Source organism: Lepidochelys olivacea (genome assembly GCF_965140295.1).
Source record: "Lepidochelys olivacea isolate rLepOli2 genome assembly, chromosome: 1".
In the NCBI taxonomy this organism is placed as follows: domain Eukaryota; kingdom Metazoa; phylum Chordata; order Testudines; family Cheloniidae; genus Lepidochelys; species Lepidochelys olivacea.
In genome coordinates, this window is record NC_140411.1 from 9,590,256 (window position 1) to 9,605,609 (window position 15,354).

General features: G+C 49.4%; 1 protein-coding gene across 8 annotated transcripts in view; it reads right to left on the reverse strand.

Moving 5' to 3' along the window:
* The window catches only part of NUMA1 (nuclear mitotic apparatus protein 1), a 63,425-nt gene that overhangs the window by 29,872 nt on the left and 18,199 nt on the right, over positions 1–15,354 (reverse strand). For 6 of the 8 annotated variants that reach the window (XM_084630628.1, XM_084630630.1, XM_084630627.1 and 3 more), the window contains exons 1-5: positions 14,729–14,879; positions 7,052–7,124; positions 5,219–5,304; positions 1,025–1,104; positions 63–145 (exon numbers count right to left, since the gene is read on the reverse strand). In XM_084630628.1, the coding sequence (XP_084486754.1) occupies positions 63–145; positions 1,025–1,104; positions 5,219–5,304; positions 7,052–7,093 (291 nt within the window). In that variant the 5' untranslated portion in view covers positions 7,094–7,124; positions 14,729–14,879. Of the gene's footprint in view, positions 1–62; positions 146–1,024; positions 1,105–5,218; positions 5,305–7,051; positions 7,125–14,728; positions 14,880–15,354 lie in introns of those variants that run through there. The other 2 variants (XM_084630625.1, XM_084630626.1) reach the window with 1 other exon arrangement.

The window sequence follows — 15,354 nt, forward strand, 5'->3', positions numbered from 1 at the left end:
ACTTGCCATCCCCGGATAGGCCTGTCTTTACTGAGTGCCGGTGCAGGTGAAAAGACAGGTACCTTAGCCAGCTCCAGCTCCTCTCCCTCCAAGAGTTTTGGTATGGACACGGGGCTTTCCATGGTTGACTTGTGCTTGCAGTGCTCTGCAACGAGAATCCAGAGAGTTCTAGGCACACATCCTTGCACTGGCCCCTGGGGGATGGACTAGACCGGACCTCGGGTCTCCTCCCGCATCTTCCGTTTCCAACGCCACTGTGGGCCAGCCTTCCACCCCAACCCCTGCTCACCCACCATTAGAGCGAGGGGCAGTGTAAACAAGACACCATGGAGCTGAAACCCCGGGAAAAGGGAATCTCTGCCTTCGCTCCATAGGCAGTGTGAAACATGGCAGCAGGCTCACTGACAGAGCCAGGCCTCCTATCTAGAGCAACGGTAACCCGGCCATCCCCTGCCAAAAATCCCTCTGCTTCATCCTTTAGTGTGCTTCCTGCAACCCACTCCTCCAATTAAAGTCCCCTGCACCACCTTTGGGATCCCTCTGTTCCCTTTAGTCTTCTACCACCAGCTCCCCGCAAACCATCAACTCTGAGCTCAGTCCCCACTTTCCCTGCGGAGATTCAGCTCAGCAGCTAGCCGGCACAGGGTTTCCAGCTGGGTTTGGCTGAGGCACAAGGAGGTCACTGACGTGTCCCAAAGGGCCAGCCAATCAGTGGGCCAGTTGGCATTAGAAACCAAACACTGGCACCTCGTGTTTGGCACTGGCCATTGGAGCACACCATCAACCTGGCCTCTGGGAGCCTGCCCAGCAGGATGCCTCTAGGGTGTGCATTCGCAGGTGCCCACAAGAAGTGCTGCTGCTTGGTGCCATGGATTCAGGGTAGCACTGCTTACATCCAAAGGGCCCAGGCCACACTGATGACCCTGACCTATCCTACCTCTAAGAACCTGGAATTAGGCCACAAGCACAGGGGTAGAATGTGCAGGGGAGGTGGTGAGCTCAGACACAGCTGCGAGATTCTTACTCTGTAGAAAGCTCTGGATGAACTCGATCCTCTCCGGCAAGGGCTGCTGCAGAACAGACTGTCCCTCTTCAGAGCCATGGCTGAAAGAGTGCACACGGGTTACTTTAATACTCAGGGCTCAAGGGAGGCAGATGCTGCTTATACGGGGTGTGTTGCTTTATTACAGACAGGCTGGCTGCTATGCAATAGACCACAAGCCTAGCCTGTTTCCTGTGCCAGCTCAAGTAACAAGCCTAGCCAAGATTGGAGAGTTCCCGCAAGGATTGGGGCAGTGCACCCACATCATGCAGGTTACAGACCCTGACAATGGCTGGAGCCCTTTACCACCTACAACCTCCATGAAACACACATGCTTCTCAACCGCCACCCCAGATTCCAACTAGGTCCAACTGGTAAACACAGATCCGTCCCTCCCTGTTTGTGCAGGAACTTGACATTAACTGTAGTTTTGTTTATTTCCTTATTTGTGAACCAGCCAGACAGCACAGCTCCGGGAATTAATGTTACTGCTGCTGACGAGCCAGCAGAGGGAGCTCTCAAATATATATTTCTTCACTAAATTAATGAGGTAGTGGATTTACCCCTCAGCTCTTTCTAACCTGGTGGGAAGCAGCTTGCCGTTTAGCGCCATTTGGACGCAGCTCCACAATAGGATCTAGTTTTGGAAAGTGCCTCTTGCTCCCTGGAAAACTTTTCAAGTGTCCCTACTTGGGGCACACAGCTCTGCTAGAGCTAGTGGCTCAGAGCTTTTCACATGGGTCTGACCGTTCTGGTGCTTTAAAGGAGGTTTATGTTAAGAACCCAAACATGAACAGATTACGGGCAAAATTCTGACATGGAAATGCATCTGCATACACCAGTAGGAGTCAGCAGAGATGCACTCTTACACCAAGTCTGAGTTCAGTCTTAGACAGTTGCATTTTAAGTTGCACCAAATTTTAATGGGGAATTGGGAGTTAACTGCCAAGGCCCAGTTCAAGATGCCACGTTTCCCCTACAAGAGCATTAGCTCCTGCTCGAATTGCTCACATGCGTGCAACCCTTGCTAGTGTCGGGTTTGTCTGACACCCTCTGCCTTTGCAGGGGAAACCCGAGGTCCTTGAACTCAGGGGCTGGGCCGATAGGGAAGAAGAATGTTGGACGCTGATATTGTGTTTGAAATTTTGTAATTTGCATGTGGAGCGTCAGCACTTTGGGATTTTCAAATGAATCTCCTCATACTTCAGTGAGTTCACCTGCAGATTAGCAGGTCCCACAACACCTTCCCTTTATAATCCCCTACGGCCAGGCCCAGTCAGTACATACAGCCCATGTTCCTTGCGCTGCTTTGTTAAGATGAGTTAGAAAGCAGATGAAGGAGATTAACCAGGGCTGACTAAATATATCCCCTGCAGGACACAATCAAATCCCAGCTCCAGAGTGGGCTCTCCTTATGCAGTATGAGAGATAATTATAGATTACAGGCTTCCACAAAGACTCCTGAAGGAAGGATTTGAAATGCAGTGCAATGGTTGAATGTGAATGAGTCTCACTACACACTCTCCTACCAGGGACTCCTTTCTAGTTCAATAATGACATAGAACTCAATCCTGGAGCACGCTCAGTTCTACTATTCCAGCTTCCATTAGGTTTGACACGATCACTCCAACTCGCAGCCAATGAACATTGCTCCCAAAAGAGCTACTCGTACAAACCCACTCCCCAAAGTAACACCACTTCCTCCCCCACAGGCCTCTGCACCCCTCACTTATGGAAATGAATAGAGCCCTTTGCGATAGGGGGGATTTACCAATCCTGCACAGATACACAGAAGCAAGCCTGACATTTCCAGGGGGCAGCAAGGCAGGCACTGGGAGGAGAACGGCCTCACCACTGCCAAGGCTTCCCCAAGTTACTCCCTTCCACGTAGCATTGACACAGGAGCTCCCAGCCTTGGAATGGTGCAGCTCAGACTAAGGAGTGTCTACGGGACGCGGCTCCTATTTACTGCACAGAGCTGCTCTGTGCTATTCCAGCCTCACCCATGTCCATTTCAGCAAGTAGAATGAGTTTAGCAGCTTTCACACACTTCGGAGGCCTTTCTCTGCAGCCACATTAGGACAGCAGCAGCCACCAGCTAAGAAGTAAAAGGCTGATCCTCACAGTCCATCACAACTGCATCAAAACAATGTAAATCTCGGGCTGTTAAGGCAGCGATCCTGTCCTAATACTACGCACCAACACCAGATAAAGAAACAGATCTTCAACTGTCTGGCAAGGAATCACTTATCGACAGTCGTGGTTGTGAAATGTGTACTTTGTTTTCCCTATACGGTCCCTATTTCTCTATTGTTTATCTGTCTGGTTCTTTGGTTGTTTGTCTGTTGCATAGCTAATTTTGCACGATTGGGTAAAGAATTGTTTCACAGGATTTTAGGATTGGTCAAAGAATTACATTGTAGTTCTTGAGTCCTGCTTAGCTATGCCTTAACCAATCATTTTAAACCTCAAGTTTCACTATATAAACTGGGGTCCAGAAGGAAGCTCTTTGGAACCTAACTCCAGGACACGGCCCAAGATCAGAGCTGCCAGACCCCAACACCCTGCTAACCATATCATACAGAAGCTGGAGGAGCCCTGGACAACCTGATCCTGACTGGCCACCAGGAAAAGTTGGTCTGCCTTGTTGGGAGTGGTGAGCACTGTACGCTTAGTGTGTGTATTCTATTTTGGTAACTGTTAATAAATAGAGGTTAAGAATATTACTGGGTAAAGCTCTTTCACTGGCAAAAGGCCCTGCAAACCTGTAGAAGATTAGGTCCTGAGCCCTAGGAACTGGGTAAAGGCGTGTGGCTTTTGCTCGGAGCCCTAGGAACTGGGAAAGGGTGGAGGTGCCAAAATTAACAGGCTTACGCCTTGAGCGCATGGAAGGGTAAAGGTGGAGTGCCCTTGTGGGAAAAACACTCCCATTAGCCCTTCAGAGTCAACAGCTACAGAGGAGCTACCAGAGTTCCAACTGCAGGACCAAATTCTATCCTTGGTTACACCTGTGTGGCCCTGATGAAGGCAACTACGCTGCACAGGTGTCACTTTAGGCAGGATTTGGCCGGCAGAACCTTAACTACGGATCACAGTGTCTGAGAAAGAAAGGAAGGAAAGAAAAGAATCCTGCTGGATTCCAGGGGAACCTGCAGGGCTGCCAGTTAGAAAAGCCACCTTTTACTCTATTTGCTATGTTGGTGGAACTGTGTCGGTCACAGGATATTAGAGAGACAAGGTGGGGAGACCAACAGCTGTTGGCGAGAGAGAAAAGCTATTGAGCTTATACAGAGCTCTTCTTCAGGTCTGGGAAAGGCACTCAGAGCGTCACGGCTAAATACAAGGTGGAACAGATTATTAAGCATAAAGAGTTAACACATGTTGCAAGAGACCATTCCAGGTGAAGTGAACAGTTAACTCCTCTGCAGTCTAGGACAAAGGGGGGGGGGGGGGTTAGTGAATTACGAATTGTTGTAATGAGACATAAATCCAGTGCCTTTATTGAGTCCACGATGTTTAGTGTCTAGTAAAGTTCAGAATTTAAGCTCCCAGGCTCGTCTGCTGAAGGTGTTGTGCAGGTCTCTCTTGAGGGAGGGCGAAGAAGTCAGACATGGAGTGATCATTTTGTGAAGAGCGGACACCAAGAGGATTGATGCCGAAGTATTGGAAGCACAGTCAGCACTGAGGGCCCCCACCCCTCCCACCCCCGTGTCATTCTGCTTCCCAGGGCAGAGCTGCATCTTCACAGGGTTTGTTAGCATGGCGACAGACTCCATTTTAGAAGGGATTGGATTTGTAATAATCTAAGGAACCAAGGTGCAGGCGATTCAGACTCTCCTACTGTGGGGGAGGTGCTTCAATGCTGGGGCAGCTGGAATTGCAACCAGGAAAAACTACTGTGAATGAAAAGCAAACAGGCAGCAGAACGAGGGACTTGAGAGCACATTGCACGAAGGAACCAGGGTAACAGCCACACCTTTCCCATCAGACCTTCAGAGGACTCTTCCTAATGCTCCCCAGCTGATAAGCAGGCTCAGGACCCATTGCCCTTTCCCACGGCAGACAGGCTTAGTGCTCAGATATTATGGTGATGGGTGGCAGCCTAAAACCCTCTAATTCTTGGTTAGAGACCAGCATGGCAGTTTGAAGGGAAACTCCGTAGTTGCTTCAACTCACACTTTGTCGATGATCTTGAGGAAGACACAGCAGTCCTGGAGCTGTGACAGAGCACTCAGGGGACTGTCGACCTTCAGGCTGTTCACCTGGAGACAGGACAGGACAGTCAAAAACTAGGAACCCACTAGCAAGCACATATCACCCAGCTCTGCCAGTGACTGACTGGGTGACCTTGGCCTTGAAAGCTTAGATCCTATCGCAGGAGCTGGTCCAGTTCAAGCCCTGAATCTACCCCCCAACCACCATCGTGGACTGTATGCCCAGTACGACTCCTGCACCCTATGACAAGATAGTCACACAGCCAAAGACAAGACATTAGCATGGGCCTCATTCATAATGCATTTCCCCAGAGATGCTCAGAGGCAGCATAAAGTTCGCCAAGGACATTCTACCTCATTTACAACTAGACTGACCGGATAGGGTAGCGTCAATAAAAAAACTCCAGTGCAAGTCCCTTCTGGCCTACAGCTGTGCTTTAGCCACTAGACTCATGGCCCCTGCACTGGTTTCAGGGCAAGTTTCCAAGGCGGGACTGACTGGGCACAGCGTTCCCCGTTACAGTTACTTCTCACTTAACGCTGTCCTGGTTAACGTTGTTTCGTTGCCAGGTTGCTGATCAGTGAGGGAACATGCTCGTTTAAAGTTGTGCAGTGCTCCCTTCTAACGTCGTTGTTTGGCAGCCGCCTGCTTTGTCCACTGCTTGCAGAAAGAGCACCCTGTTGGAGCGAGCTGGTGGGGGTTTAAAACCAGGGTGAGTCGGCAGCCCCCCCATCAGCTCTCCTAAGTTCCCTTGCAGCAGCTGCCCAGCAGGCCACCAATTGCCAGCAATTCAGCTGTCCCTCCCTGCACTGCCCTGTGCTGCTCCTGCCCTCTGCCTTGGAACTGCTCCCGGGATCCTCCTGCTTGCTGTGCAGGGAGAGGTGGGGGGGAGAAAGAAGGGTGCTAATGTCAGGATGTCCCCCTGCCCCCCGCTCCTTTGCCCCATCTCCACAAAGCGGTGGGGACGGACACAACAGGGCTCAGGACAGAGGGAGCTTGCTGGCAGCAGCTGCTGTCTCAACTTGCTTATCTACTTAAAAAGGTAGTGTACTCAGAGTGGGGTCAGCGTACTTAAAGGGGCAATGCGCATCTCTCTCTCACACACACACGGTGTGTTTATCTGTCTCTCTCTGCCATGCTGTCTCCCCTCCCTCCATTCCTGCTGCGTTGTAGAGTGTGAGGCTACATTAACAACATGTTAACCCTTGAGGGCTCAGCCGAGGGCTAGTTCGTCATTTAGCAGCAAGGCATTCCCTGGGAAATATCCCACCCTCTGACTCCACCACCTCAACCAAGCTTCACCATCATTGCTGTGTACAGTATTAAATTGTTTCTGGCAAAAAAAATTTCCTTGGAACCTAATCCCCTCTATTTACATTAATTCTTACGGGGAAATTGGATTCGCTTAACATCGTTTTGCTTAAAGTAGCATTTTTCAGGAACAGAATTACAATGTTAAGCGAGTAGTTACTGTACTCATCAACAGGAATTGTGAGCAAACGTCCCCTCACCTACCGCCCGGTAAAATCTGTAGAACTCAGAGCCTTACACAGAGCAGGTCAGAAGGTTACAACACAAACCAGTGCCCACCCAACTGCATTCACTCTAATGGTTGATCCCTGCTCAGTGCTGCAGAAGAAGTTCCCCATTCCACGGCTCCCTACCCACATCCCCAGGGATAAGTGCATGCTCAAAGAAGCAGGAGCAATTAAGAAGGCCTTGCACCAACTGGAGAAGAGCCTATCCACTCATATGACATGGCAGGCAGGCAAAAGTAAGGCATGGACACTTTACCCAGGCCAGGAGAGCACTGGCCCTCGTAGCATGAAGAGACATCTTTGTGACGCTGCCAGGTTACCCTCCAAACCTACAAGGGCCAAGAAAAAAAAAAGCAGTTAAAGCCTGAATGGAACATGCAGATTCATGTACACCCAGCACCGGACATTGATTCGGATAAGGGAGGAACTAATGAAAGGCAACTCTGCTTCTATGGCCCCTTTCCTCCGAGTATCTCCGCACAGTTTACAGAAGTGGTAAGACAGCATCCCAATTCACTGGCAGGAAGGCAGAGGTTAAGTGGTTCTGCTGTGATACAGCCCAATACACCCCAGGTCTCCTGGCTTCCAGACCCCTGCCAGATATTTATTTAGCACGTTTCAAGCTTCCTTAGGGGATTCACTCTATCCTGCTTACAAGTGCAGCCACCTCTGGGGTAGAACAGATGCATTTCTGCCACACACAACAATGTTACAACTGTTTAGGAGGAGTACCAAAGAATGCCACATCCACCTGAATGCACAGTGAAGTAGTAGTCTGAGGACCTAAGTCCCCGAGTTGAAACAGCTCAGATACCAATTAAAAAATGCCTTGGACCCATGTTGTCTGAGAGAGGCCTGAAGTTTACGTCTCAGCTGAAAGCCACTCAAAGTTCTACAGCGTGTTTATTTCACCTCCCCAAGCTGTTCTCTCTGTGGCGTAATCAATTTTATTACAGTAGTGTCTAGATACCGACCAATATCAGAGTCCCATTGTGCTTAGGGCTGGATAAAGACAGTAGTAGACAGTAGCTTCGGTCTAAATAGACAAGACACAACGTAGGGGAAGCAAAATCTGCAGAATAGCTGATTCTAAAGAAAACCACTGCCAGGCGGTCTGCTGAATCCCATCTTGGCTCCCAGGAGAGCCCATTAATCTTTGCTGGGCATGCTAAGTTATTCAGAGAGCGGGGGTTCTAGGTTAAATGTGTCTCCCCACTGTTGACGTAGGGAGCAGGTGGTGAATGCCATGGTGATGGAAAGACCAGAGAGATTTACTCTAAGCTCTATCAGCCCTGTTGTAAGCACAAATTGGTGTTACAGTAGGCCTGGATTTAATTCTCCATATCCATTTACAGAATCAGGTTCCAAACTAGCCACCAGTTGAGATTTAGCAACCATTTCCAGGATCTCCTCCTTCCCCACAACATTTGCTGCCACCTCCTTTAGCTCTTGGAGGGCTTGTGGGGTAGCACCAGAGTTCCAAACAAGAAACTAGCCTACTCGGGGCTGTGGGATCTTCTGCTAAGATACGAGCACTAGGGCGAGGGCAGGAATTATAACAGTCCAAAGGCCCACAAGCAGGGCTGCCCGGGATCCCCCCAGGCACTTCCCGTTGTATGGCCCAAGACTAGTGGAGAAGCGTCATTACCACGTCCTGGACAAGTAGAGACACTGGAGTATTTCAGAACCCAAAGGCGCGTGCTGTCCCCACTCAGAACGCTGACTTGCCATTGTAGCTCAGCTTCCTGTAGGCTCAGTAAGGCAGAGACCAAGTATTTTTTTGGACTAGCCCTGTTCCCCAGCACCACCCTTGGCCCCTTAGTCACTGCAGTGCCTTCTATTTCAAGTCCTAAGCTTTGTCTGACCTCCCATTTCACTGCCAGTCTAAGGAGCAGGTCCGTTGACAGCAGAACAGGACTGAACAGAGTACGGGGGTCAAGGATTCCCAATGTCTAACCCAGCTCTGAGACCAGCTCTTCCTCTGGCCTTGAAAACACTCTGCCTTCATCTCCCCATCTGGGCAGTGGGGCTAGAGCCTGCCGGATTTCCAGGGGGATCACAAGGAATAGCTGATGTTTGTGAAGTGTGATGGAAAGTCATTCTGCCAGTGCGTGCTAACTGGTGCAGGATGTCCTCATTCAGACCCCAAAGACAGCTACAGCAAGACTGTGTTCTAGATCGCCTTTCAGCCAAGGGGCTTGGTCGTTAGAGAGCTACGTCTCAGGCTGGTTCCTCCCCACCCACCCAGAAAGTTTAAAGCCAAGGCTCCACCATCAGGAGAAGGGAAGGGAGTCAGTTCCCCATCAGATCCGTCCCTTGAGTCAATGGCATAAGGACCTAAAACAACCTGTTCTGTAGCAGACTGCCAGGTTTCTTTCACTGCTAGAGGCAGCTGCTGTCTCCCATCCTTCACCTTGAAGGGAACCTCTTAGCTCCACACCCAGTTGCTGAGACAGAGCCCACTGCGGGAAACTATGGGGCAGGGAAGGGGGGCTTCTAACAGCATCCAGCATAGATGCACGACACTGGTCAGCAGCAGCTACTTCTGGCTCTTCCTACCCACCCCTCCCCCACTAAACTGCTGGTTGTCTGTTTCTCTTCACCTCCCCACCCAGGTCTGCTAGATCACAGCAGAGGGCGGATTTCTCTTCACTCCACCAGGTTCTCAGCATAGGAGCTGGCAACCTGGCAGCAGCAGCTGATTCTGCTTGGGTGATGGCCCTCATGTCATTGCTAAGCACCAACGCCGCTCTGTCTGGAAGAGAGCAGGATCCCAGGAAAACCCAGGGGAGATCTAAAAATTAACTGCTAAGCTGAAACAAAGCAAAGTGTGGCTCAACTCTGAGGCCTCTGAATGTTAGCCAAGCTTCAGGAGAGGCGGGAGCAATTTGACACTTCACAGCAGCCTGCTAAGGTAGGCAAAGGGCATGTTGGGATTATTTCCCCCTTCGCTGAAAGGCAACCACCAACGGGGCAAAACACAGCAGTTGTTTAACAGCACAGGGCAAAACGCCACACAATCCAGAGGTCAGGAAATGCAGCAGAACACTTTAGCCAATTGGAACTGCAGAGGGAATGTAGGTTGGCAGAATGTAATTAACCAAACCAGACTAACTAGGACACTCTCACAGAAAGTCATGGGACTTGTAGTGACCGCAAGTGGTCAGGACCTCACTTTCAAATCTCATCTGAAAAGAGAGATTCCCTCCTCCCCAAGGTTGCACAGAAACATCGGAGGAACAACCACCGAGGAAGGAATGGATTGTAGAGTTGTAGTGAGCATGATCACAGGTTTCAGTGTCCTCGGCAAAATCTCTCCCTGGTGAAACTCCATGGACTCCAAGGCCTTGTCTACACTAGCATTCTCACTCTGTCATGGGTGGAGTCAAACTGGAAGGAAGTATCAGCAATAACCTCTTGCTGTTCACAGAGCTAGGTACATTCCTGCCAGTGATGATCCTGGCCAATGGTCCTTCCTCAGCTAGGAGAGCAAGGTTAATGAATTACTTTGAAATCCGCACTGTTGGCAAACTCTAGCTTTAGCAAGTGCTGGCCAGAGATCAAGAGCTCCCATGACCCAGGCTCCTCCCCTTTCCTCTGAAATCCCAGGAAAGCCACACCCAAGAGACATGCCCATGGAAATGCACCCGGCGGAGGGTGCTTTGCTGTGGCATGAGCTGAAAGCTAAGTCCTGCACGTATCTGACTTTCTTTAGCCACGTCAAAGCCTCCCACCCCTAAAAAGCTTCCAAAGCAGCACTTTATAACACACCCTTTAAGGTTCTTCAGGTTCTCTTCCTTGCCTGGGTTTCTTTGGAAGAATCAGACTCCTTTGGGGAGAGAAAAAAAAACCCTCATAAAATTCATCAGATTCCCCCTTTTTGCCAGAGACCTGAAAAGAGGTGTTCTGGAGAGAGCTGGGGAGGCTTGTTCTCTGGAGAGATGAAAGGGCTCCTGTACTGGGCCCGTCTCACATTTCAAACACCATGATAAGAAACTCCTCCCCTTGCTCTGCTCCATGGTCTCCTGTTAACTCTTTCAGGGGAATCACAGTAGCACCAATACTGTCCTGGGAGGGAGGGGAGATACCCTATCCCTACAAAAAGAAAAGGAGTACTTATGGCACCTTAGAGACTAACCAATTTATTTGAGCATGAGCTTTCAGCTTTTCAGCTCATGCTCAAATAAATTGGTTAGTCTCTAAGGTGCCACAAGTACTCCTTTTCTTTTTGTGAATACAGACTAACACGGCTGTTACTCTGAAACCTATCCCTACAGCCATTGCAGCAGAGACACTGCACTCATGGCAGAGACCATGAAGTGAGCACTAAGAGCCAGTCACTTGTAGAGCTGCCAGATCCATTTCCTTCTGATGGCTGGAGCTAACACAAACCACCTGCTAGAGCGGATGAAATCGAACTCCCAGACTTTGGATTCCAAGTAGCAGAGCTCTCTCTAGCCAAGGGAAGCTGCAGTAAGCACCAGCAGAGGAGACCCCCTGTCCCCAGTGCCACAGCCTATTCCTAGCACGTTGGATTAGACTGCCTCTTTACCCCAGTCTCAAGTGGTTACACGGCAGCTCATCTGCAGCGCGGCGACCTTTGCTTCCTGTGGGGTTGCCACCCTGGTACAGCACAGCAGAGAATGAATGCAGATAAAACAGGCGTAATACTAGGCACTACAGTAGAGAGCTGAAGGAGACCGGATGGCTAAGGAGGTCACCGCTCAGATTTGGGGAGGGGGAAGAAGTGGTTATAACCAGTGCTCTGAGGAAGTTCAGACAAAGTTCAGACACCTACTAGCCAGAGGACTAAACCTTCTAGCCAAAAGTAGGTAAGGAAGAAGGGGCTAGAGGGGCAGCCCACTTCCAAATCCAGCTGCCAGGAAAGGGCAGGGTGCTGTGCTTTTTACCTGCATGCTGTCCCTACTGGCTGCTTAGGGACACTCATAACAGCCTCTGGCTAATAGGGTCCACAGGCCCCTCCTTGCTGTTGGAAAAGCAAAGCTGGATCTCTGCTCTACACTCCAGAGCTCTGTGGCTTCTTTATGGGGTGCAAGCCAGGTCTTCACTAATTCTCTCCTTCAGACTTGTTTTGTCACCTTCCTCACCAGGATAACTCTACTTCCCAAGTTAGCTGCAGCGCCTCAGAACTCTCCCAAGCAGGAGCACAAAGTGACCTGATTCTTGTCCATGGCATTGTCGCCAACAGGTTCTAAACACCAGCAGTGAAACTGACCAGTCTGGTTCATTTAAATTCAGCTGCTGTTTGCCAGAGCCTGGGGCAGCAGCGGTGATAACGGAGCGGTCTATCTACAGGCTCTGAAAGAGAGTACGGCATCAGTTCACACCCCCTTTCCCTTGGGAAAGCTTTCCTTGCAGCCACAAGGACTTGGAACTAATGCTTTAAAAGATAAACGCTAATTGATGCTGCAGACGGTCATGGGTTAGACCCTCAGTCACCAGGGAAGATTTCCTTCTTGCTGATGGTTGAATGACTGCTTGGAGTTTTCAGGGTCTGCTTAGACCATGCCATTTTGCACTACCATCATCCAGTGAAGAGAGCAGAGAACGTCTGTGCAAACCATGGCTTTTTGCTGGAAACACACCACCTATCACCACCTAACTTCCAGCACACAAGGAATGCTAACAGGATACAGAACCTATTGCCTCCAGGTTACAGATTCACTCCTTCCAACCTAGCTCAAGTTGGCAGATCCAAATGTTTACCTTCTGATAGCTGCTGTGACTTGCATGAAGGGAGATGCTTTTTGATTCTCTTTGCGCTCAAGTGGCAGAGATTCAAGCACGGAAGGTCCAGTTGGTGCTCCCAACTTCACAGGGGTCATGGTTTATCTAGAGAGTATGCAAGAGTCCAGATACTCTGGTGATGAGCATTTTTAGTGCACCTGAGTTCAACAGTCTTGGTCTAATTCCTAGCAGGCAGCTTTTCACATCACAGAAACTACCATCACAATTGGCACTGTTTGTTAGCAATTTCAACAGATTGCCAGAAGATTGAATACCCCAGGGAAACTATTGCTAGAGGTAGCTTCTCCGAATCAGGACTGAGGTGCAGTGGGAGCAGGGTAGAGACTTGCCAGTGAAAGCTGCTGGAGACTGCAAGAAATTCAGGGTTTTTTTTAAAAAAGCTGCTATATTTCTAACTTGAATGTGTTAAGTTGTGCCCCTCAGTAAACTGCTCTATTTCCCACCTACAGCTCCTGTTGACTTCAATGGGATGCTCAGCACCTGTGAAAGTCTGGCCCCTCTTATCTGGGTACTTAACTTTTGGAACACAAGATTGAATATTTTAGCTTAAGTAACTGATCTTTGCAACACCTCTGAGGCTCTAGCCCCATTATCCAGATGAAAAAAGCGTGAAGCTCAGTGAGAAACATCCTATTATTACTTAGTCCTTCCTCCTCCTGTCCACTTATTCGTCTCATCTTGCCTTTTAGACTATAAACTCTTTAGGACATGAACTCGTTTATGGCGTAGCATGCCTAGCATAATAGGGCCTGAACCTGGGTGAGCCCTTCAATGCAAATAATAAAATAGGAAGTTAAGTGAACTGCCCAAGAACAAAGGAAGTCAGTGTCCAAGATGGGATTATAACTCCAGCATTCTTCGCTCTCAGCCTGGTGCTCAGACCACTTTTGTCACAGCTAGCCTGTGGTCCTGCTGATGCCTGACAAAAGGTTCTTCGCCTGGCAGAGTGGCTCACGCCTTATGGAGAGCAGGGACCATATATCCCCTTGGAGGAGGAGACATGTTAGCCATCGATCTTCCATGCTTTAGGCAGACATACTTGCTGCCGTCTTCCCCTACGCTCCCTCACTTCAGGGATGGGGAAGAAAGGTCAGCAGCTCAAAGTATCAAAGGGGGAAGAAAAATTTAATTTCTGCTGCAAGGCCGCATTCACCATGGTGGAATCTGTGTTAGCGATACCTGAATAGAAGCTTTCAAAAGCAATGTAACAAAAGCCTTCGTCTTGCTACCTGTGCTTTACAACTGCAGGTACCACGGGCAGGCACCCAAAGCCCCACACCACTGCGGAAGCAGCATCGTCACCTGGACTGAACACAAGGGGAGTAAAATCCAGCCTTGACAGAACAGGCTGCACTGAAGGTTCAATACATGTCAGTTTAGGGGACTTACAGCAGGAATGGACAGAGACATGACCGTTTGTTTTTATCATAAGGGACTGTGCTCCGCTGCTTGACCCGAGTGGCTAACCCAGCTAAAATACCACGTTAGGCAAGGATGTTCCTTTCGACTTAGCAATTCTGAAAACAATCCATTCCCACTCCTCTAGTCCCCACGCACAGCTGCTTGCTTATATTCTCCCTCTTCCCTCCCCCGCCCCCCCGATTCCCTATTCCTCAGAGCTCCGGCCTGGATTTAGAGGAAAGAGGAGGAACAGTGGGCGTGATCCTTTTGCAGAAAGCACGCAGCAATTTGTCTGAATTTGAGCGCTTGCCATTTGGGTCATTCACCAACACCAGCGTCTTTCACATACATCTCTCCCACTCCCCCCGCGCCCCCCATCAGGTTTGCCTCTATTCCCAGCTCCCACTGGCCTGATGAAAGGGGCAACCCCCCCACTGCTGAGCACAGTCAGTACAAAGACACTTATTTTGAAAAAAACCCACCCTCTCCACGGGAAGCCAAAACTCCCGGATGTTGGCAAATCAAACTTAGCCTGTCGCTTCAGAGTTTATTCGCACCCGCACCTTTCAGGGCAAGCAGGAGATCTTGATCCTGCTGATTTTAAAGAATCCCGATAATCCAGCCCGATTTTGGAGCTAGGAGACGGTGATTTATTATTATTATTTTTTTTTTTAAAAAAAAAACCACCCCCCTCCATGCCGCCCCCCTCCATCCATGTTTAAACAAACAAGGAAGATAGAGAAAGTCTTCGCTGAGGCCTTACCAGACTTCTAAAGCCACAACCTGTGTAAGGTTTTTAATCCGCCATTAGCATTTAAAACCTTGGAAGAGACCAAAAAAAGGAGAGTAACCACACACAAAAGAAAAGTTGTTGGTTTTCTTCTCAGGCTGGCAGGAGATGGTTCCCCGGTTTCCTGGCCCACAGCCACAGAGACGTCACAGCAAGGAGTCTGCTTTCTTTAAAGGCACAGGGCACAAAAAGACGCAGGGCAGGAGCAGCCTCAGTAGGTGGCAAGCTGCCACCAAATTCAGAAATGGAGAGTCATGCTAAATGGACACATTGTAGGAAACCGATCCGCCCCATTAAACCTTTTCCTACATATAGATGCTTGATGCAAGCGGTTTATACCTTGGCATTCCACCAGAGAAGGAATGATCAGACTTGGCATTTATGCAGCGCCACACAGACATTAAAGGGAAATCCTTAGGCAGCCTTGTTCGTTTCATAGCTTCATGTGAAGCTAGACAAATTCAGACGGGAAGTAAGGAGTTAATTACGCTCACAGTTAAAAATTTATCATTGGAACAATTTACCAAGGGAATTATTTGGGGGACTTTGCTATAAAGCCCTGTTCTACACAGGAGGGCAGACTAGATCATCACAATGGT